The sequence below is a fragment of the Papio anubis genome, chromosome 13 (genome assembly GCF_008728515.1).
Source record: "Papio anubis isolate 15944 chromosome 13, Panubis1.0, whole genome shotgun sequence".
Classification (NCBI taxonomy): domain Eukaryota; kingdom Metazoa; phylum Chordata; class Mammalia; order Primates; family Cercopithecidae; genus Papio; species Papio anubis.
This window is the reverse complement of record NC_044988.1, coordinates 66,567,663-66,581,180: the sequence shown is the minus strand read 5'-3', so window position 1 is coordinate 66,581,180 and position 13,518 is coordinate 66,567,663. Positions and strand designations below refer to the sequence as shown.

Genomic DNA, 13,518 nt, shown 5'->3' with positions numbered 1-13,518 from the left:
AAAAATACTCAATAAAACACTGGCAAACCGAATCCAGCAGCACATCAAAAAGCTTATCCACCACAATCAAGTTGACTTCATCCCTGGGATGCAAGGCTGGTTCAGCATACTCAAATCAATAAACGTAATCCATCACATAAACAGAACCAAAGACAAAAACCACAAGATTATCTCAATAGCTGCAGAAAAGGCCTTTGACAAAATTCAACAGCCCTTCATGCTAAAAACTCTCAATAAAATAGGTATTGATGGAACATATTTCAAAATAATAAGACCTATTTATGACAAACCCACAGCCAGTATCATACTTAAGGGCAAAAACTGGAAGCATTTCCTTTGAAAACTGGCACAAGACAGGGATGCCCTCTCTCACCACTCCTGTTCAACATAGTGTTGGAATTTCTGGCCAGGGCAATCAGGCAAGAGAAAGAAATAAAGGGTATTCAATTAGGAAAAGAGGAAGTCAAATTGTCCCTGTTTGCAGATGACATGATTGTACATTTAGAAAACCCCATCATCTCAGCCCAAAATCTCCTTAAGCTGAGAAGCAACTTCAGCAAAGTCTCAGGATAAAAATCAGCCGGGCGCGGTGGCTCAAGCCTGTAATCCCAGCACTTTGGGAGGCCGAGACGGGCGGATCACAAGGTCAGGAGATCGAGACCATCCTGGCTAACACGGTGAAACACCGTCTCTACTAAAAAATACAAAAAACTAGCCAGGCGAGGTGGCGGTGCCTGTAGTCCCAGCTACTCCGGAGGCTGAGGCAGGAGAATGGCGGGAACCCAGGAGGCAGAGCTTGCAGTGAGCTGAGATCCAGCCACTGCACTCCAGCCTGGGGGACAGAGCGAGACTCCGTCTCAAAAAAAAAAAAAAAAAAAAAAAATCAATGTGCAAAAATCACAAGCATTATACACCAATAACAGACAGAGAGCCAAATCATGAGTACACTCCCATTCACAATTGCTACATAGAGAATAAAATACCTAGGAATCCAGCTTACAAGGGATGTGAAGGACCTTTTCAAGGAGAACTACAAACCACTGCTCAATGAAATAAAAGAGGACACAAACAAATGGAAGAACATTCCATGCTCATAGATAGGAAGAATCAATATCATGAAAATGGCCATATTGCCCAATGTAATTTATAGATTCAATGACATCCACATCAAGCTACCAATGACTTTCTTCACAGAACTGGAAAAAACTACTTTAAAGTTTACATGGAACCAAAAAAGAGCCTGCATTGCCAAGACAATCCTAAGCAAAAAGAATAAACTTGGAGGCATCACGCTACCTGACTTCAAACTATACTACAAGGCTACCATAAACAAAACAGCATGGTTTTGGTTGTACCATGGTACTTGTACCAAAACAGAGATATAGACCAATGGAACAGAACAGAGGCCTCAGAAATAACACTATACATCTACAACCATCTGATCTTCAATAAACCTGACAAAAACAAGTAATGGGGAAAGGATCTCCTATTCAGTAAATGATGCTGGGAAAACTGGCTAGTCATATATAGAAAGCTGAAACTGGATCCCTTCCTTACACCTTATACAAAAATTAATTCAAGATGGATTAAAGACTTAAGTGTTAGACCTAAAACCATAAAAACCCTAGAAGAAAACCTAGGCAATATCATTCAGGACATAGGCATGGGCAAGGACTTCATGACTAAAACACCAAAAGTAATGGCAACCAAAGTCAAAATAGACAAATGGGATATAATTAAACTAAAGAGCTTCTGCACAGCAAAAGAAACTACCATCAGAGTGAACAGGCAACCCACAGAATGGGAGAAAATTTTTGCAACCTACCCATCTGCAAAGAGCTAATATCCAGAATCTACAAAGAACTTAAACAAATTTACAAGAAAAAAATCAAACAACTCCATCAAAAAGTGGGCAAAGGATATGAACAGACACTTTTCAAAAGAAGAGATTTATGCAGCCGACAGACACATGAAAAAAATGCTCATCATCACTGGTCGTCAGAGAAATGCAAATCAAAACCACAATGAGATACCATCTCACACCAGTTAGAATGGCGATCATTAAAAAGTTGGGAAACAACAGATGCTAGAGAGGATGTGGAGAAATAGGAATGTTTTTACACTGTTGGTGGGAGTGTAAATTAGTTCAACCATTGTGGAAGACAGTGTGGCAATTCCTCAGGGATCTAGAACTAGAAATACCATTTGACCCAGCAATACCATTATTGGGTATATACCATAAACCATAAACATCTCATGTTCATGGATAGGAAGAGTCAATATCTTTAAAATGGCCATACTGCTCAGAGCAATTTACAGATTCAATGCTGTTCCTATCAAACTACTAATGACATTCTTCACAGAATCAGAAAATCTATTTTAAAATTTATATGCAACAAAGAAAGAGCCTGAATAGCAAAGGCAATCCTAAATAAAGAGAGCACAGCTGGAGGTATCATGTTACCTGACTTCAAACTATACTACAGGTCTACAGTAATCAAAACAGCATGATACAGGTACAAAAACAGACACACAGACCAATGGAGTAAAATGCCTCACACCTAAACCATCTGATCTTCAACAAAGCTGACAAAAACAAGCAATGAGGAAAGGACTACCCATTTAACAAATGGTGCTGGGATAACTGGGTAGCCATATGCAGAAGATTGAAACTGGACCCCTACCTTATACCACATACAAAAATCAACTCAAGATGGATTAAAGACTTAAATGTAAAGCTTAAAGCTATAAAAACCCTGGAAGATAAAATAAGAAATACCATTCTGGACATAGGACTTGGCAAAGATTTCATGATGAAGATGCCAAAAGCAATTGCAACAAAAACAAAAATTGACAAATGGACCTAATTAAACTAAAGAGCTTCTTCACAGCAAAAGAAACTATCAACAGAGTAAACAGACAACCTACAGAATGGGAGAAAATAATTGAAAACTATGCATCTGAAAAGGTCTAATATCCAGAATCTATAAAGAATTTAAATTAACAAGCAAAAACCAAACAACCCTATTCAAAAGTGGGCAAAGGACACAAAGAGACACTTTTCAAAAGTAGACATACATGTGGCCAACCAGTATATGAAAAGGTGCTCAACATCACTAATCATTGGAGAATGTAAATCAAAACCACAATGAGATACCATCTCATAACAGTCAGAATGAATATTATTAAAAAGTCAAAAAACAACAGATGCTGGCAAGATTGCAGAGAAAAGGGTATGCTTATTCACTGCTGGTGGAAGTGTATTCCAGTGTGGCAATTTCTCCAAGAACTTAAAACAGAACTACCATTTGACCCCACAGTCCCATTATTGGGTATACACCCAGAGGAATGCAAATCATTCTACCATAAAGACACATGCATGCATATATATTCATTGCAGCACTATTCACAATAGCTAAGACATGGAATCAACCTAAATGCCCATTGACAATAGACTGGGTAAATAAAAGGTGGTACATATAAACCATGGGATACTATGCAACCATAAAAAGAATGAGATCATGTCCTTTGCAACAACATGGATGGAGACAACATGGATGGAGCTGGAGGCCATTATCCTAAGGAAACTAACAAAGGAAAAGAAAACAAATACTGCATGTTCTCACTTTTAAGTGGGAGCTAAACAAAGAACACATGGATACTAGGAGGGGAACAACAGATACTGAGGCCTATTTGAGGGTAAAGGTGGGGAGCAGGGAGAGGATCAGAAAAAAAAAAAAAAAAACTATTGGGTACTATGCTTATTACCCTGCTGACAAAATTATCTGTAAATCAAACCCTCATGACACATAATTTACCTAAATAACAAACTTGCACATGTACCCCTGAACCTAAAATAAAATTTTTTAAAAGTATGAATATTTTTGTAATTCTCTTTCTGCACCTCTATGGAGACTGGGCCACTGAAGACCCCAGCTTACACTAGGGATAAACACAAAATGAGCATAGCAAACTTTCTCTATGCCCACGAATGAATCAGTTGCTGGCTTACCTCACCCACAGATAAACTCTCTTGCTCTTCCTGTGCCTCCTTCTCCTCCTTCTCTTCCTCCAGTTTATCCTCCTCCTCCTCCTCTTCCTCCTTCTCATCTTCTTCCTGTGACTCCTCCTTCTCTTCTCCTTGACCCTTCACTTTCTCCTCATTCAGGGATGGGTTTAAGGAGCTCTCTCTTTCAACCTGCATTTCTTCCAATCCCTGAATAGAGCCTTCTTTGGACTCATCCATCTCAGCATGCAGTGGAGATTTTTTCTGCTGCCCCAGCACCTCTTCAGTTATAAAGGACTCCATTTCTTGATCATTTTCTTCTTCCATCTCTTCTACTGATGTGGCAGCACTTGTCCCACTACTTATGCTTTCCTCACTTCTGCTCATGTCCTCTTTAGACCCTTGCTTCTTCCTCAGTTTCCTCATTCTCTTCTGGAAGGATTTTTCATGTGCTTCTGTTGATGATAAACACCAAAGCACAAGGAGAGACAATTTACTGATGCTGCCTGCATTGGGCCTCCCAACCCACAAACGCATAAAAGTGAAGTCTGGGAGAATAAGACTTGAACTGAAAAAGTGTTACCTGGTTGCCTGAATTTGAAAATGACTTCTCCAGCCAAGTTCTATAGGAAAAAACCACAAGTCACTGAAGGACCTGCACTGCCTTTCCTCAGAGTGCCACTGTTTTTTGTTTTTTGTTTTTTTTTGAGAGGAGTCTTGCACGGGAGTGCAGTGGCCCGATCTTGGCTCACTGCAAGCTCCGCCTCCCAGGTTCACACCATTCTCCCGCCTCAGCCTCCCCAGTAGCTGGGACTATAGGCATCCGCCACCATGCCTGGCTAATTTTTTGTATTTTTAGTAGAGATGGGGTTTCACCGTGTTAACCAGGATAATCTTGATCTCCTGACTTCATGATCCGCCCACCTTGGCCTCCCAAAGTGCTGGGATTACAGGCATGAGCCACGGTGCCCGGCCCAGAGTGCCACTTTTAAGTGCATCTCTTTTAAGTAGAAGTACTCATCCCTCCCCTTTGATATCTGATGCAGGCCTTGACCAACTTAGTTCCCTGGGATAACTGGGTTGTTCTCAATCCAGGGAACCAGTTTTTCTTAATTCCAAGAAGGCTAGCAAACCCTTATAGCACACAATGGGTAGACATGGAATAAAAGCTCATTATGATATATTTTTTGGCAGTGATCTGGAGCAAAAGGCAAGAAAAATATAAACTGAGGGATGCAAACGAAGGGCAGAAATCTGCTGCATTCTGTGCTAAATGGAACTGATACAATGGGCATGATTTACATGATCTTGAGAGCCCCCTTGTAAGCCCTGCAAATTTCCTGTTTCACAGGCTCTGGGTGAAGTTTTGGATATTCTGTGTTATGGATAACAGTGTAGGCTGTGGAGTTTGCAGGTCTGGATTTGATTCCTGGCTTCTGACAAGCTAAGTGATCTTGGGCAGGTCCTCTAAACCCTATGGGGCTTATTGTTATCCTCCATGAAATGGAGATCATAATAGTGCCTCTACCTTTAACCCAGGTGACCCAAATGATATCAAAGGGCAGGCAATGAGCTCACCATCCTATAGCTTGAGCTTTCCCTTCAACCTAGGTGGCAGAGGGAGCATCTAGTAGCAATCTAAACAGGAATCTCTTCTGGGAGGAGAGATTCTCAGAGAAGCAGCCAGGTGTCCTGTATACGTGGGAAACCTTTGGCCAGGTTCAGTGCCAACCACAAGCATTTCCATTCAGGCCAGGCAGGACTATGGCTGGTGTGCGGGAAAAGAGCCAAGCACTGGGGGATTCAAACCAGGGAATCCCAGGTATTCATGCATTTACCCAGAGAGCATTTATTGTGTCTGAATTATGTGCAAGATCCTTGTGCTAATGGCAATCAAAGTTGAATAAAAATTAAGGCATACTTGCCCTTTAAGAAATACTTTATAGTTGGGTGCTCCAGACTCCTGTATTCGACAGCAACCAAGCAAAAAATAGTTCAGAGCCCTGAGAGGTGGCAGGGGCTGAGCAAGGTGAGATGAGGGGTCAGGTGGAATGAGTGGGAGCCTTTCTCTTGGTAGTGAACTGGAGGTATGGGTGGGTTTGGGATATATGGAGACAGAGGGGCCCCAGCAGAGGGAGCATCATGAGGAAGGGCAGCAGGTAGGGGGCACATGCCAGAAAAGGGATGAGTCTGCTGGACCAGGGAGAGCCAAGGTGGAAAGCAGAGAGAGTGGGGCCTTTGTGGTTATCTAGGGACTGTAAGTTGGATCTGGTGGGGGCTGCACAGTTGGGGAGGGATTTTACAGGAGAGTAGATGGGTCAAAGCTATATTTTAGGAGAATTATGTGGCAGTGGTAGGTATGATAAATGGAATTCCAAGCACCATATAAATTAACCTTTTCATTATAAGTCCATTCAGGCTTGAGCTCTGATTTCTGAACCCCTCAGCCTCTTTTATACTGAGAAAGAGATGGTCTCTTTAGAGATTTTCAGCTTCTTTCTTCTTGCATTGATTTGAACTCTGCAGGGTTAGGGATGGCTTTCAAAGTCTAGGCAGATCATAACAAGAAGTCAGCCTCTCCCTTAGTTTCTTCATGAGTGAATGGGTGTATCATTGCCCTCTCCATACCTGCTCAAATATTTCACGCACAAAGAAGTATTGGCTGAGGTTGGAGCTGTAGGAGTTGAGTTCTTTCAGTATGATTGCTGGGTACTCCATCACTTCCTTTGTCAGGAGGGTGTGAAAATATTCATACCTGGGAGGGAAGTAGGTAAGACTGGAGACCCCAGCCAGGGACCACACCCATGACCCCAAGGAGATGGGCTGCAATCTGGCACATAGCTCTGTGTAGAGCTGCTGTGTGGCTGCTCTTTTCTGGCAGCAGTCCTTGGCTATGCTATTTTTCTGATCATACAAGAAATACACACTTTTTGTAGAAAGTTTGGAAAACACATACAAGAGACTTTTCTGCTTGTAACATGAGCTCCCTTTCCCCGTCCAGGTCCTAACCCTGTCTTTGGTCTTAACGCTGTCCTTGAACTTGATGATACCTACATTATTCCATCAAACTCCCAAACGCCCCAAGGTCCAGACTTCTGTTTCTCAGATAGGAGACCAAGGGCTCATGGGGTTACTTATTTGCCTAAAGTAATCAGAATTGCCTTCTGAATCTAAGTACTGCAATCAGTTGGCAGTGTCATTCAATTTCTGTGAACAATCCTTATAGAATCAGTTGTACAAAGTCATAAGGATGGAAGAAAGTTCACAGAGAACAGCTTGCCATATTGAGAAATTGGAACCAATAGAAAACAGCTAATCAATTGAGGGATTGCTAAACCATTATGAAGTATCTACATTAATGAATGCTACATGGCATTTAAAAATGGAAGTATATCTGTAGTTACAGAACAATTTGCATAGTATAATACAACCTTTATTTTTAAAACACTATATATGTGTATATATTCATATATATAAATGTATATGTCCATAAAAAAGGAAAAGTGGGCAGGAATGAGGGGAAAAAAAATCTCTATATGTTTGCAGTGGTTAACTTCTTTTTCCTCCTTTAACAAGAATGTACATGTTTAAATTTTTTTTTTTTTTTGAGACAGCATCTCACTCTGTCACCCAGGCTGAAGGGCAATGGCATGATCTCCACTCACTGCAACCTCCGTCTCCCGGGTTCAAGTGATTCTCCTGCCTCAGCCTCCCAAGTAGCTAGGATTACAGGCACCTGCCACCATGCCTGGCTAATTCTTGTATTTTTAGTAGAGGTGGGGTTTCACCATGTTGGCCAGGCTGGTCTTGAACTCCTGTCCTCAGGTGATCCACCCACATCTTTAAATTTTTAAAAGAAGGCCCCATGTTCTTGAACTGAAGCCACATTGCTTTGAAACCTCCCTCCACAAACTTTTAAAAATTTTCCCTGGAAGCTTCTTTATTGGCTGAGAGCAGAGCTGCAGAGGGCCACAATGCTTTCTAAGGTGAGAGGCACAATTTTCATCTTAAGCCTGCCAGTAGGCTCCTGGGCTCTTGGGCAGGCTGCCCTTGACCTTGAAGATGAATTTCTGACCATCCCCTCCTGCCTTTTGGAGTCTGGTTGGCCTACCTGGATTTCATGTTCTTCAGATAATCTTTGACCTTTTCCAGGTGAAACGCCAGTGTTTCTTTGTCGCTCTGCTGCCTCAGTTGGTCCAAGAGCCTATCAAGGTGGGCCTCCTGGACCTGGAAGCCACCCCCAAAACAAGAGAAGCAGACGTGACCTCCAGTGCTCACAGAGTGTAAGTGACCTGCAGGGACCCTGCTGCTAGAACTGAGGCCCAGGTGCCTCGGCAGATCCAGGACTCCCTTTCTACAAATGGGGCACCTAATCTGCCACCGCCCTCCCTCTCTCCACTATAGGCCTCTAGACTTTTTTCTGCCTGCAATGTTCTTCCCTGCCTACATCATACCCCCCGGGGGAACCAGCTCAGATGGGACCCCCGGAGACAGGGCCCTCACACCCACCCACCTGGTCAGGCCTGCACTACACCTGCTCCTCGCTCTCCTTCTCACCAGTCGTGCTTGAAATCAGAAGCTGAGTTTGTCCCCCCACCTCCTGGACTGTGTGAGAGCAGGCACAGCAGGGGCCAGCTGACCTCCTATGCAGGCAGGAGATTGCCCCAGTTATAGAGCGTTGAAATGACTCCCAACATGTGCACAGTTTGCTATGTGACTGACACATTTGTCTGTAATAACTTGGGGTGTCTTCCCCTTTTTCTTTCAGAATATGATGTCTTATCAGACCCCATATATGAGAACTTGGAGCTATTCTCCCCTTCACCTTGGGAATGTGATGTCACCCTTATCAATCCCCCATATGTGAGTTACTGACGTTAACTACTGTACTTCAAAATACTCAAGAGTTTGACACTTCGAGAGCTTAGGCTGAGGCAGGTTTCACTCTGGCAGTGGCTTATTTGAACGAGAGAGAGCTCAGGCTATGACAGGCACTGGGGCTATGAAGCCACGCCACCAGCACCGGCACTACCCTCTGGCTTCCAGGGACCTATGAGCCATCACAGATGTCCACTGTGTTAGCTTGCAAGCCAGTTTCTCTGGAGAAACGGCACATAGAAAGGCACACCTGAAGCTTTTATTAGACTTTACTTCCCATGGAAGCCTGCTTCCACCCTAATTGAACAACTAGACTTTAATAGCTTTGCAGCTTACAAAGTGCCTAATGTACCTGGTTTACTCCCTGTGGATGTATTCCTTTTGAGGTTGGTTCACGTTATTCTCCCCCTCTTTAAGCATTGTGAACCTATGAAATAATTCTCTTTGAATGGCAATGAAGTGTGTGATTTCGTGATACCATCCTTTAATCATCTCCTTATTTGAACCATCTGACTGTCTCTCATGCAAACTCTTAGAGACATTTGGTTCCAGATTTCTGCTACTCCCATCTGATCCCATGACCAACGTAAGCCTTAATGTCCCCATCTGCCCAAATTTCATAGCTAAAGGTTCTCCATTTGGGTCAAGGAGCTGTTTGAGTTCATTGCTGTTTGTGGTGTGAAAAATGGAGCCCTGGGTGTGGGCCTCACCTGGCTCTCCAGGCTGTGCTTCTGCTGGTGCTGCTCCATCCTCTTCTTCAGCTCCAGCTCCTGCACCAACAGCTTGCTCTGGTGTGCCTCCCACAGTTGTACCGCCTCCTGGAAGTACCTGAAGAGGTTCGAACTCTGCCACTCTGTCTGATCTGCCAGGGTCTCGAAGGATTTCTGCAGTGGCAGAGCCCAGAGAAGGGACTTGAGGGCTGACAGTCCCAGGGCCAGGAAGAGGGCCCACCTGTGGGGCCCCCTGTCTCTAATGACTGAACAGCATTGCCCAGACACCATCCCTCAAGGTCAACTTCTAGGCTACACTGGGGCTCTTGGTCCTCCCTCCCTGGGACAGTGTTTTGGGTCTGCCCAAGGCCCTGCCCTTAGTCTTGTTGACTTTCAAGTCCCATCTCTAGACATATCCTATGTTCCACAAAAGTCTCTGACAGGAAGAAGATGGAGTGTGGGCCATTCCTAAAAAACAGGCTGGGCACTCAGAAGGCCACAGCAACGCTGGCCTGGGCATCTTTCCTTCTCTGGAGTTCTCTTACTCATGGCATCTGGGCCAAACACCACACCTGCTGTGAAATCCTCACACACCACCCACCTTTTAAAAAAGGCATGTGTCTTACACCCTCATCTGGGCGAGGGCTGGGCAAGCTGCTGCCTGTAGACTAAATCTGGCCCTCTACCTGTTTTTGTTTGATCCTGTGAGCTACACACAGATATTTCAGTTTTAAAGTGGCTGGAAAATAATCAAAAGAAGATATTTAATGAGATGAAAATTACATACAATTCCAATTTCAGTGTCTGTCATTAAAGTTATTGGAACACAGTCATGTCATTTGTTTCTGCATTGCCTAGGGCTGCTTTTGTGTGGCACTGGTGGAGTTGACAAGGTGCGTCAGAGACCTGATGGCCCACAGAGCCTAAAATAGTCACCATCTGGCCGTTCACAGAAAACATGAGCCAACCCCGGTTCAAGATACCACGTGTCTTGGGCTGAGGGCTTATTGTGCCTCCACAGCCCTTCAGTACCCAGGGTCAGCAATGGCCGGGGAGCGCTCATGGCCTGGAGTTCTGCACAGCACCCATGTCAGTGGGTGGCTGGGAGGAGTCAGGTGGGTGAGCTTGCAGTGGCCAGCATAAGGGGGCTGCTCTGAGAGGGTCTGACAAGGGTGAGTGGACACACTAGGAACATGCAAGTTGGAGCTCTTGGGCTCTTCTTACAGCCAGCACCCCGCGGACCCCCAACCCCACCTCAGCTCCCCAGTGGAACAGTCCCCAGCACGCACGTCCAAGAGCTCCAGGTCCTCCTCCACCTTGCCCTGGAGTGCTCCCACCATCTGGAAGAAGAACTGGTTCACCAGGGTCTCTGCCTCCTCCTCAGTGAAGGCTTTCCAGTCCAGCAGCTGCTTCTGGAGTGTGTGGGACAAGGCAGAGCCTGGTTTAGGACTGAGGTCCCCACAGGCATCAGCTCCATCCTACAGGCCTCCGTGTTGCTCAAGTCAGACCTGAGCTCCAGGTGAGGGCCCTGCACCCCATGAATTCTGTTCCCCTTAGGGTCTGGAGGGCTGGGTGCAAATTGGCTGGGGAGGCATGCAGGAGCTCTTGTGAGGCTCCCCAAGGGGGACCCTCAGCTCGAACACACTTCACAACAGTTAAGCTTTGGGGGTGGAGGTGTTGCTTACAATCTTACCAAGGAGGCAGGAAGGGACATTCTGACTCCATAGTTCCCCTATCCTAGAGAACAAGTCACAGTTGTGCTTGGGTTTGGGAGCGAGTTTACTGTCTCACTCTGTTATGCAGTGGGCAGGGTGAAGGGGAAAGTGGGGCCAGGCCTATCTACGAAGGGGGCGCATTGCAATAACCCCCAGAACACAACCTCCATTCATAAACAACGCCCAGTGCTGTGCATGACATAGAGTCAAGTGTGAAGTCTGAGGTGATTTGAGAGTGCACACTTCACCTTACATGGGCTTCCTGGAGGAGGTGATGGGCTAAAACCTGAGACATGGCAGGGATAGCTAGGGAGGGGATCTGGGCAGAAGGAACAGCTTCAGAATGCCCAGAGGCCAGTGAGCACCAGGCACTGGGGCTAGGAAGCCACTCCATTTTCTTCTGTGAGGAAGAAAAGCCTGGATGGAGGCTAAAGGGTGTGTGGGAGTGAGGTGGGGACATAGCTGGGGAGGGGAAGGTAGTGGGGATGGGGCCAGGGAAGGCACTTCAGGTCCCATCCAGGCATTCCTCTTCTCAGGCCTGCAGGAAGGGTGCCCACCTTACAATTCTGCACAAGCATCAGGCACTCCTGCCACGTCTTCTCATACAGCAGGCGGATCCGCATCATGCAGTCCACATGGTAGGTGTCTCCATGGGCAGAAAACAAAGCAAATCAGTCCACAAGGAAGAGAGGATTAGAAAGGGGAGTGTCCCCTCTGCAAAGGAGCAAAGTGCCTCCACAGCAACATTTATTTAGGTGAAGATCAGTGGTCCCAATTCAGATCAGGGGCTGGTGTCCCCTTACAAAGGCCCCGACACCCCAAGATAAGGATCTCAAATGAAGAGCTTGTCATTATCTGTTCTGAATCCATTCTGGCCCTGACTCTTGACTCGGTTTCAGGGCTGGTGAAATTCCTTTTGGGAAGCTGCACCAAGTTGTAAACCAGTAATGAGAATGGAGATCAATGAGCATTTACTGATCCTATCTGTGTTCGTCCCTGAAAAACTGAAGGCACTAGCAGAATGCGCGGAAGCTTGCTTTTTTATTTATTTTCTCTATTTCTCCTCTCTTCAGTTTCCCAGCTTATAATAAACTCAGTGTGACTCTGATGTCTAGGATAAGCAACTCTGGTTTAGTGCTGTTGGCAATTTCTAGAACCTGAAAGACCACACAGAGATTTGGTGGTGGTTTTTCTTTGTCCAGAGCTGGGGAGAAGGGCAGGGGGATGGCAGCTGGGTGTAGATTTAGGATATCTGGGAGGGTTGACAGATGCTAGAACTGACGAGAAGAAACTCTAAATCTGCTTCTTCCTGTCCCCAGGCTAGTTCCTAGGCCAAGGTGTCCACACCCTTCTGTGAGGCCGCTTTGATGGGCTCTCCCACGTCCCCCTGCTTCCACTCCTGCATCCCTCTGGGCCATTTGTACCCCCTGACATCATCACCCCCAGCTCAGAACCTTCCACGGAGTTCCCACTGCCCTCAGGATAAAGCCCAGACTTCCACGTGCAGCCCACGTGGCCAGCAGAGTCCGGCTGCTTTGCATCTTCCAATCTCCCCTCCCTGTTTCCAAAGGCCCCAGTCCTGTCTTGCCTCCAGGGCACCCTACACTGTATCCCTGCCTGGAATGCTTCCTCCCTCTTGGCCTGGCTGACTCTTACCTCCCTTGCAGTTCTCAACCACATGATCATTTCCTTGTCAATGTCTTCCATGACCCTGAACCAGCTGTGTCCCTGACTATGGCTCCCACAGCTGGGAACCTGTCCATTCCCTGCTTGCTCTGACCTCTGCTCTGGACTGGAAGTGCCCGAGGGCAGAGCCAGCTACTGAATGCCAGGGCTCAGCACAATGCCTGTCTGTAGGAGGCACTGAATGAATGGTAGCCATTGCTATTATATAGAGTCTTGTGGCTCACACAGAAACACCCTTAGTATTATAAACCTGAGAGCCCTAGAAGCAATGGCTTGTACTACTAGCTGAAGTACCCAAGCTAAGTCCAGCTGTGACACTTCATTGGCTGTGTGACCTTGGGCAGGATACTTCACCTCTCTGTGCCACTAAACCCTTCTCTTACTACAAGAGGACAATGATACCACTGACCTCACTAGGTTGCTATGATCCTCTAAGGAGATGAAAAACTTATTACATATCTTCTAGAGCAAGTCGTGTCAAACCTTTTCTATAGAGGGCTAGAGAGTAAACTGTTTTAGCTTT

At 45.7% G+C, this 13,518-nt stretch overlaps 1 protein-coding gene across 1 annotated transcript in view; it reads right to left on the bottom strand.

Moving 5' to 3' along the window:
* The window catches only part of CCDC180 (coiled-coil domain containing 180), an 85,161-nt gene that overhangs the window by 38,041 nt on the left and 33,602 nt on the right, over positions 1-13,518 (bottom strand). The window contains 7 exon segments of the mRNA XM_017949721.3: positions 4,013-4,461; positions 4,590-4,629; positions 6,635-6,761; positions 8,118-8,233; positions 9,595-9,768; positions 10,884-11,006; positions 11,867-11,955. Of these exon segments, the coding sequence (XP_017805210.2) occupies positions 4,013-4,461; positions 4,590-4,629; positions 6,635-6,761; positions 8,118-8,233; positions 9,595-9,768; positions 10,884-11,006; positions 11,867-11,955 (1,118 nt within the window).